The sequence below is a fragment of the Coptis chinensis genome, chromosome 1 (assembly GCF_015680905.1).
Source record: "Coptis chinensis isolate HL-2020 chromosome 1, ASM1568090v1, whole genome shotgun sequence".
In the NCBI taxonomy this organism is placed as follows: domain Eukaryota; kingdom Viridiplantae; phylum Streptophyta; class Magnoliopsida; order Ranunculales; family Ranunculaceae; genus Coptis; species Coptis chinensis.
In genome coordinates, this window is record NC_141456.1 from 39,795,503 (window position 1) to 39,805,638 (window position 10,136).

At 35.6% G+C, this 10,136-nt stretch overlaps 1 protein-coding gene and 1 long non-coding RNA gene across 2 annotated transcripts; one reads left to right on the plus strand and one right to left on the minus strand.

Moving 5' to 3' along the window:
* Window positions 1-203: 203 nt before the first annotated feature.
* On the minus strand, window positions 204-1,514 carry LOC147523947 (uncharacterized). The gene is made up of 3 exons (XR_015218118.1): window positions 1,376-1,514; window positions 1,045-1,194; window positions 204-270 (listed from the first exon to the last, which is right to left on the minus strand). It is a non-coding gene; the product is annotated as an uncharacterized LOC147523947 (long non-coding RNA).
* Window positions 1,515-2,943: 1,429 nt separating this feature from the next.
* LOC147523948 (GATA transcription factor 26-like) lies at window positions 2,944-9,873 on the plus strand. Its single transcript, XM_086601039.1, is given in 9 exon segments — window positions 2,944-3,360; window positions 6,056-6,082; window positions 6,085-6,423; window positions 6,839-7,271; window positions 7,589-7,658; window positions 7,782-7,885; window positions 8,137-8,323; window positions 8,457-8,565; window positions 9,148-9,873. Coding segments are annotated over 9 exon segments (1,617 nt in total). The 5' UTR covers window positions 2,944-3,320; the 3' UTR covers window positions 9,456-9,873.
* Window positions 9,874-10,136: the final 263 nt, after the last annotated feature.

A 10,136-nucleotide genomic window follows, 5' to 3' on the forward strand; every position in this document is an offset into this window, starting at 1 on the left:
AGACATAAAAGTCTAAAAATAAAAAACTATAAAGAGGCAAAGGTGCATGATCGGTAGTAGCCCGACAATATAGTTGCTCCCTAGCATTTTCGACAAAAATTAAACTAGAATTCGGGGAAAAATGATGTTGAGAGAAGAAATGGGCAATAATAGTAGAAACAACTCCAAGGAGCTATATTAGATGCAAATAATTTTAAGGATTACCTCAAAGGAAACCTTAGGGCTCCCAAAAATCCTTGCAAATGAAGTGTGAAGCATAGCTGGGTTGTACTACAAAAAAGATATAATATTAAATATTAGAAAACACTCTTGATAGAAGAAATTTCATGGGGTAGTCATATAAAGCCAATAAATTCATCAAGTCGTTTGATCATATTTGTTTGATCATAATCAATGTGTAAACATCAGGAGAAATAGTAAGGGTTCCCTACAGGTAGACCTGAAGCATAAAATATAGACCAGATACATGGGAGACCACAAGTAGGAAGAAGTCGAAAACCAAAGCAAACAATTATAAGATATAAATGTACAACTTCCATCTAAGTGAACTTCATAGTTAAATTCTCAACATACAAAGTGTATCTGACTTGCTTGTGTCAAATCAGATACACTCACATCAGTGAGTCCCTCAACTTTGATGAATCCATTTGGATCACTTTGTATGTTGAGATTACTGCTGTAAGCGATAAGAACTTTATGTAATCAAGCTAAACCTAATTCTAAAGGACCATACATCACAAGCTTCCTTGTATTCTTGTAAGTTGTTCTTGGGGCAAAGTCATGAGACTTTTCTACTAACCATTTAGAGGAGGTCTCGGCGTGTTCTTGCTTGAGGCAGTTTTGGGGCCACCAAATCCCACGAGACTACCCATGTAAACTTCAAGCATACTCATTGAGAAAGAATATAAAATTGAATTATCACGCGAGCAGGCTAAACTGAAGAGTTTTTCAAGAGCTTGAGGAACAATCCTGGTTGTTTCTTGGTTCCCTCCTTAAGAATTTAACCGGAAAAACAATTAACCACGATTCGGAGGAGAAACTCACCAATCAAGAAATGAAGAAACACATTTTGCATTTCGGTTACTAACCATAGTAAATGTCTTCCCAGTTCAGTTTGACCATATGCTAAGATACATACATTATTCCCGTCTAGTGCAGATCTAATCATCGGCTCAACCTCGAGAAAAACATCCTCTAAAGAATTACAAACAACACATAGTCCCTCAAACCAAATAAAACAAATGAGCAGATTGAAATTCGAGAAAGTGATTGTAATCACGCACTATCTCTATATACAATAAATCTAAGTCGAGAAAATTTTCCTTGAACAATTAAATTTTCCTTAATCTTAAAAAAAAAAGTGAGAATAACATACCAGTAGAGATGATTCTTCGTTTTTTCGAAGAAAAAAGTAAAGAACGGAAAGAATATTGTTCTCTGTTCGAGATCACTTTCCTTCCAAAGAGAGAGAGTGTAGAGATAAACCACGCACGAATCTTCCTAATTTTTAGCCGTTTTTTTTTTTTTTTTTTTTTCCTTTCTGTCTGTTTTTTATTTTATCTAACACTTAACACCGTTAGTTGTATAAACTGTTGGGGTTAAATGAGTGGACGGGTGTCAATCTAATTTTGTAAGGTGTAAAAGGTTACTTTTTACACCCGGGCGGAGAAGATCTGCCCTCTTTTTTTTATCATGACAGTAACAAGAAATCTGTTCTTAGTTGCACCAAAATGCCTTAATTAAGGTTGCACTGCCCTCTTGAGTTGAGTAATTATCGGGAAAAAAACTGTCCTCTTGAGTCTTGACCCATATGGGCTACCTAATCTTCAATCTTGACCATTTATTGGCGCGGGCCACTGTACGTGCTTCAAACTTGGTGACTGAGTAAACAGGATCAATGGTCAAGGCCAAAAGGGTATTGCGCCATCCAAGTCATGGTCCATCATTTTATTTTATTTTATTTTATTGGATCAAGCACTAAGTATGGTCCATTTAGATGAATTGAACTAATTGTGTAAGCATTATGAGTCTAACTAATTTTCTATTATCCTTTTAATTTTGATAATCATATTTTCTATATATAAGTTGGTATAATTATTTTTAGTTTTAGTTTTGGCACATATATTATGAATTTTTCACCTTCACAAAAGAAACAAATTCAGCTTCTTTGTTTTGTTCCTTTTCTTGTTCTCTTGCCATTTTTTTTTTTTTTCTTTTTTAAATAATTTTCTTATCACAAATATTTTTTTATTGGTTTCCAAATTGGAAAACAAACTCAACTTTGTAGCTATGTTGTTTTTCCTGGTTCTTCTCCACTAGAGGAAAATTACAATGTCAAAGCAAAAACGTCTAATAATCTTTATATCAAACAAACGTCATGAATTCATATATATACTTTTGGTGATGATGATGGTCGCCGATGTTATCTAGATCATTAGATTAAAAGAATCAATTTGTTTTGAAATACGCAGCCTAAAAAAAATTGAACATATTGAAAATTGCTCGGTTGATTTGACATGGTTAGATATATTGAAATTTGCTAATTTGGTTTGTGTGAGGATCTCCATGATTTTAAGATCATACTAATCAAAATCACACTTAATTCCAATAATTTTGTTTTAGATAAATGTTTGTTGGACACCTTTTTTCCTTGACCCTAGAAAGACTCCATTTAAATTTGTTTTGGAGGTTTTTTTTTACTTTTTCGTTATCTCTTTTTCTGGTTTACATATATAAATCTGATAAAAACTCATAAAAGAGTCAAACACTCCACAGGATATGAACTAATATTCCACCATAGCACCATGAGTCCATTCCAGTAAAAAACTGAAAAAAAAAAAAAAAACAAAAAAAAATTAATTAATTAAAAAAAAAAAAATTTTTTTTCAATAGCATCAAAACAAAGCAATGAAAGCTCAACATTTACTCTATAAACAAATACAACACCAACAACAAGGGGTCATTCATACAAAGCACAACTTCTCTCTCTTTCTTTCCCTTTCCTCATTTCACCTTACTTCCTTTCCTCACCTTTAACAATATATTCCTATAATGGCTTTTCTTTTCTCTTCCATTAGATTGTAATATATTGTATATACACCTTTAGCTAGCTACTGTTTTCTTTGACTTTTGTTACATAACTTTTTTCTGGGCTTCTTGAGTTCTTGGTTTTTTTTTTCTACAACTTTTTATTAGTTCTTGAAGAAAATTTGCTTAAAAACTGGTTTTAGCAGTTCTGTTCTTTGAAGAATTAACTGGGTTTTTTGTTGTTTTCAAAAAAAAAAATTATCTTTTGTAATCAAAGAAACATATAGAGAGATATGGGCAAACATGGACCTTGCTGTCACTGTGGAGTTACTTGTGAGTCTTCTTTTTTTATCAAGATTTTTTTTTATGGTCTCTAGTTTTAATGTAAATTTTGGACAAGGAATATATAAATCTTAGTAATGTGTTTGTGCAGCTGTTCGTTAATTTTTGGTTTACATTGTATTGGTCTTATGTTATTGGGAATGCATTATCACTTGTTGGATTTGCTGTTGGAGTGGTTTGTGATCACTTTGTCTGACTATTGAATTTATATTTTGCTTTCAAGAAGATAAAGTTTGATGACTTGATTCAGAATTTGGTATTTTGGTGAATGCCAATGAATTCTTATTACCACTTTTAAATAGTCAACTCGAGAAGTATTGCTAAATTTTAATCTTGTGTAAGTCTGGAATCGTCTAAACCGTGACAACTGAACCGCGCCTTTAATACACCAAATCATATTCTAAATCGAAGGGGAACTCTGTGTGAACATGTAGTACCAACTACAAAGTGCATTTGGTATTGAAGTGAAGTTAGTCTTAGAGTAGCCATTGTAGTTTCTGTAATTCACATATTGGTCTGTGTGGAGTGCAGAATTTAACCTTATTATTATCATGCTGGTAGTAATCTATTCTTCGCACTCCAGATGTTTGAGCTTTAGATGAATGCAACTGTCATGGTGCATCAGAATGTGTTTAGGTAGTCTAGATTTCTCCTCCAAAGTCTACTGTACTTCCAGTGGTTCACTGGCCCAAAATTGCTTCTAAGGTTCGACAATGTCCAGGATGAATTGGATAGGTTGTTTAAGTGAAACGTGTATCAAAAATAACACAATAAACCCCAACCTATATATGGTGGATTTTGTCAGATGATAATTTCAAAGGGGAAGTGCAATTCCTTGAGCTTTAAGGACTGGAATACTAATTGCAGAGCTTATCTTTTGAGAAGAGAACCACTTAGTCCTGAATATCAATGCCTTCGTGCGTTTAGTTATTCTCTGTAACATTCTATTATAAGTTATAAGTGATAGAATGTTTTTATTGTTGTGGATTATAGCCTTCTTAAATTTCTTTCACTGTTACCCCAGCTTATTTATCTCTATCACATGTTTCTTTCATGTGGTATAGCACAACAATAACTGCAAGATATGCTGCATGAAAAGCTCGATGTCCAAGTCTCATCCACGACACTGGGACTAAGATCTTCAGTTCTACAGTTCCCATTGACTTAAGGATATATTGTATTGGTGAAGGAAACGACAGTTGCCCCTCTTAAGTGAATGGAGATCGAGTCAAACAGAAAAGCTTTTCCTTGTAGGTGTATGCCCTCTTGTAAAGTGGTATGGAGTCAATTTGTGGAGGTAAATGATCAATGATAAGTATGATAGTTGACACGTTGATCGACAGCTACAAATGTCATCCTCTTCTTGAGGTATTGGAGTCGCAAAGGAATCTCTAATACTATTGACATCTGAAGTGGTAAGATGATCCTGCTTGGGAGCAATGGTGTCGACAGGACATCTTGTATTTGGAATCTGGAAGGGCGTTTCTCAAGGACTTGATGAATTTCGAAATGGGTTCTTTAATAGGGTTGAGAGGGTAAATGGTGTTAGACTGTGGGAAGATATTTGTGGAGGGGATTAGACTTCTCTAAAATGGTTGCCGGTCCCTTTATACCTCATTTAGGAAGAATATTATCCTTAGAGAGGCAGATGGTGAGAAATCTTGGTATTTGATTTTAAGTGAACTCCGAAACTACTAGATCAATTCCACAGCCTCACCTTGGATAGAATTGCCTCTGATCACATCTGAATACAGTATGAAGACAGAAGCCTATTGTCTTTTTGCAAAAAGGGTACCTTCTCTGTTAATTCTGCGCGTCAATGACTTGTGCTTGTTTGTACCCGTCCCAGTATTAGACCTTGCTTTCTAAGGTTTTTGATGATTCATTTGGGAAAGAAGATTCCTCAAAGAATTTTACATTTTAAGGGAAACAACCAAGAGCATTTTAACCATTACTAACTTTTGGAGAAATGTTTATACTGACTTCTGTCCTGCGTATTATTCAGCCAATGAAGCAAATAATCATGTCTTACTCCACTGTGATTTTTCTGGAAGAGCTCTATCAGTTATCGAGTTAGAGATCCATGGACGTTTGGAGAGTGTCTTTAAAAATTGATAAGGTCTAGTTGGTGCCCCCCCTACTTTTCCCATCCATAATCATTTGGCAGTTCCGTCATAGCCTCATAGGTAAAGTAATGATTATAGTGTCTTGGAAAGTGGAGTAGCAATACGATATATTTTTTTTATCAAGATTAGGCACCTGGTAAAGTAATGATGTTCAAACGTCGGAGCTTTGAGAAGCATTTATAACAAAATTTTGGTAGTGTCATCCTAGTTGCAGTTTTGAAATGGATTCTTTAAATGTCATTCAGAATTATCCTATTAATGTTCAAGCACCATCCTAGTTGTAGTTATTTTAGTAATAGCATTATACTCTTGGTGTTGCTGCTAATAAAGATTCCAGCAGCAAGGTTTTCAAGTCTCTCTTAATAAAAGACTGACACTTTGTTGAAATTTGGTATTAGAGACTAATAACATATCATTTATATACACTATTACACTATAGTTTTTGGATCTGACTCCTATTTCTGATTCTGATGAATGATCTTGCTTCATCGTGTAAGCTATTTGACTTTGTATAGTTCAAACATTCTTACACTGTTTGTTGATGTTTACGATTGCACCAGATACCCCTCTTTGGCGGAATGGGCCTCCAGAAAACCGGTTCTGTGCAATGCGTGTGGATCTCGATGGAGGACAAAAGGAACGCTTATAAACTACACTCCGTTGCATTCCCGGGCCGAACCTGATGATTTTATGGAGTACAAAGTTCCCAAAGTCAAATTGATATCCATCAAGAACAAGGACACGAAATTTCTTAAAATAAAGCAAAGCCATGAACATGCTATTGCTGTAAGGGAATCCCCGGACTACAATCTGAGCTTCCGCAGGAGTCTAGAGGAGGATACAAGCAATAGATCAAGTTCCGGGTCAGCGATATCTTACTCTGAAAGCTGCGCACAGTATGGTGGTGCAGATGCAAGTGAATTGACAGGTTCGGCCATCACTTATATGATGGAATCATCTGTTAAGTATTCACTATTTAGATATAAAAGCTCAGTATCTTTCAAATAAAAACTTTAGATTTGATCTTATCTGGATTATAGTTTTCACCTATTTCAAATGCCGTACTTCTCCGTATAAAGATATGCATAATAAAAGATGTATAAACTTCAAAACATAATGTGTTTTTCGTAATGTGCACATTTAACTAATGATATCATTGATATGAATGATCAAGGTAAAGTTTGACTTGTTTCTACTAACCTTCAAACAAAGCCATAGACCGATAATGCAGGTTGTTAAATGCAAGTTATTAGGTTATACAGTTATAGTAGTATTGCTTTAGCACATAGATTGTACAATATTGGTCACATAAACTCATTTTTGTTCAATTAAATGTATTTCAGGTTCGGCCCAATCTGTTGTATGGGATACACTGGTCCCATCAAAGAAGAGGACTTGCGTGGGTCGTCCAAAACCATCTTCTGTTGAGAAGCTTACAAAAGATTTGCACTCTATTTTACATGAGCAACAGTCTTCTTACTTCTCTGGATCTTCAGAGGAGGACTTGATTTTTGACGGTGAGGCGCCGATGGTCTCGGTTGAGATTGGCCATGGAAGTATTCTCATGAAGCACCCTAACTCAGTAGCTCGGGAGGAGGAGTCAGAAGCTAGCTCTTTTACAACAGATAGCAAATCAAACGTTGTAAATGAGGTCCACTCAGGTTCCACGTCCCTTCCTGTATATGTTGATACCAAAAATACTAAATTGCCAAGTCTTCCCCTGGATGAAATCAGGAAGTCTGTGGGACCTGGGAGTCGAGAAGAACAAACAAAAGGGTAATTGTATTTAATCTCAAGTTATATCCAATTTGATTCTACCAAATGAAGTGGAAATTTCTGATATTCATTCATGATAGTAGATAGTTGATAATTTATGTACACTTTGCCCTCCCTCCCCCCAGACATGTACAAACTAAATTATATGTTATCATAGTTCGACCTGAGCATTCCATATGCTTTGAAATAAGTTGTAGTGACCCCGTCTGAGGAAGTTGTTGTCTTTGGATTAGGTAAACAACTATTGGTGCTACATTGGTCCTAGAAAAGTAAGGGAGTCCGGTTCAGTGTTTGATATAGGTCATCTGACATTGCAGGAACAAATCGTATGAAATGTTGCAAGTTCTTCAAAATCGCAATTCCCCACTGACATCCATAGATTTAAAAGTAAGTTGTATTCACAATGGTTTCAGTATAAGATAGCAATGTGATAGCCAAGATATCATGTTTTTTGTATTCTATAATTCCTTTAGATTATGCAACTCACATGGTTTCAGTCCATTGGTTTAGGATGTTGTTAGGTTTGAGGAGTTTGTGAATCTTTTCACACATGAAGAAAAACTACAATTGATGAAGCACCTACCTTCTGTGGATACTATGAGACATCCTGACAGGTTGGTAGCCCTACAAATTTGAGTTCGAGTATAGAAATCATTAGTGTCAAAAATACATTACCAATTTACCATTACGCAATAGTTACAATTTTCAATTGTGTCCGTCTCTCCTTGGGGGACTAGCTTTAATGTTTAATGTATATTACATACTTCATATCTATGACCTGAAACTGTGTGTCCCTCTTTTGATGTTTTCTAGTTTTCCAGTAAATTTTCTTGACTTACTAATTCATTTTGTTCAACCTATGTAGCCTTGAGAGCATGTTTGATAGTCTTCTGTTTGCGGAGAACCTGTCTTCTTTCCAGCAATTACTTGCAGAAGGCATCTTTGATATCTCTTCCTCAGAAGTGCATGTCAACGAGTTGAAAACTTTGAAGAAGCTTGCATTAATGAGTTTGACGAAATCCAAGTGGGTCGAACAGTATAGCCTTCTAAAGGTCTAAACTGATCTCTGTATGACTTGGATCTCTTTCATTTCAGAACTTTGTTCTTACTGGACGTTGAAACTTGAAACCTGAAAGCACAACTGATTGCACGTAATTCTCTCTTTCTCTCTTTCATTGGGTGTAGGATGTGAAGCGTAAACAACATACTGTAGGGAAGGCAATTGCAATAGGATCAAATGTCTTTGGTGTGAGGCCGCTTTTGAAAAGACATCGGGATAGCCCAAAGCAGCAAGGTTGGCCATACTTTACTTCTCTTATATAATAGTTTGTGTAATGTTGCTTGGATTCGTTTCCCTTGTACATCTCTTTTTAATTTGCATTTTTTTTTTGTTTTATAGAAAGCAGAAGGCCTATTACACCAACGCTTGGAAAAACTTACTTGTGTTGTTTACCTGTTAATTAAAATTACTTTCAATTTCTGGTATAATATTTAGTGAATGCACATCTGATGCCCAGACCAGACTGATTGATCAGTCTAGATATTTTAACTGATTGACTATTTTGTTAGGTCCATTCCATGAAACCCTGCCAAGCTCACATTCTAGACTAGAGATGAAAATTGAATAGCTGAAAGCATCAATTTTTCAATTGAAAGAAATCCATATACCAGATTTGTCTGGAAATCCCAGTGTCACTGTTTAGTTATTGACCATTTTTCGTCTTTTACGTAAATGGTCGGAAGCTTGCATAGTTGCATGTATGCTCAGCATGTATACCAAAACATTTGCTTTGATATAATATAATTGAATTATTCATATAACCTTGCTACTATTAATTTCTAGACAATTCTTTATAAACTCTTTCCATTATTACAGAGCCACAAGCCATGATGAGAAGTCCTAAAAAAGTGATTAAGAGAGCGAGCTTTGACACGAAGGACAATGATTACGAAGGTTCTTGTTTCAGTCCGGGAAGCCTATTTGTTTTTCCTCCTGACAAGAGATCCCTTATGCTGGACTATTTGCAATTCAACGATGACAGTTCTGATCAAGATCTTCTGTTGGATGTACCATCCAATGGATCATTCCCGCAAGCAGAGCTTCTATATCCTACCTCAAGTTTTGGTTCCCAACAAGCTAGCACTAGTAGCAGCACAGAATACCCTCACCTTGTTCGTCCTTGACATTCATTGTGCATACATTTTTACTCCAAAAAACCTGTGTGGATTTCTGCCTTGCCCCTCTACTGGAAGACAGTCCACTTTGCGTGCTAAAGATGCGAAAGTCTGTGATTGCAGTTTGGTGGATGGTTTCTCTCCTAGAGTTTTCAAGTAAAAGTCAACTTGTTTTGAGTTGAGCATAATTAGGGATAACGATGGTGGTTAAGTGGTTTTTGTATAGGCTGACAATAGTTGTAATATATAGTTCAAAATGCAGAAAGAGATGGTGATGTAGAGTTCAAGGAGAATGAGTTTCACATGTGCCTATTTCAGTTTTGGCCCTGCAAATAAACTTGAGATAGCCATTTTATGGCTATATAGCTGCTTTCAAAATCACGAAATGTACTTCTGACGGTTGCTTTTGAAAGTAGATTTTCCTTTATACTTTTTTGTCGAAGCCCTTCTTGCTTTTGGAAGCCAAAATACTGCAGTGGAAAAGGTGGACAACACAAGCGTTTAATTGGAGCCTCAGCTATCCCTGGAAATAATGTGGTCAACGAAAAACAAAGAAACAAAAAGCGTGAAATTCGTGCTGTAGTTTAGTTTAGCGTTTAAAGAAACAAAGAGCCTGCTTTCAAACAGAACTAATTACAAAACTTGTTAATTTTAGTTTCAAAAATGTCAAAGTTGATGCTTGGGAATACA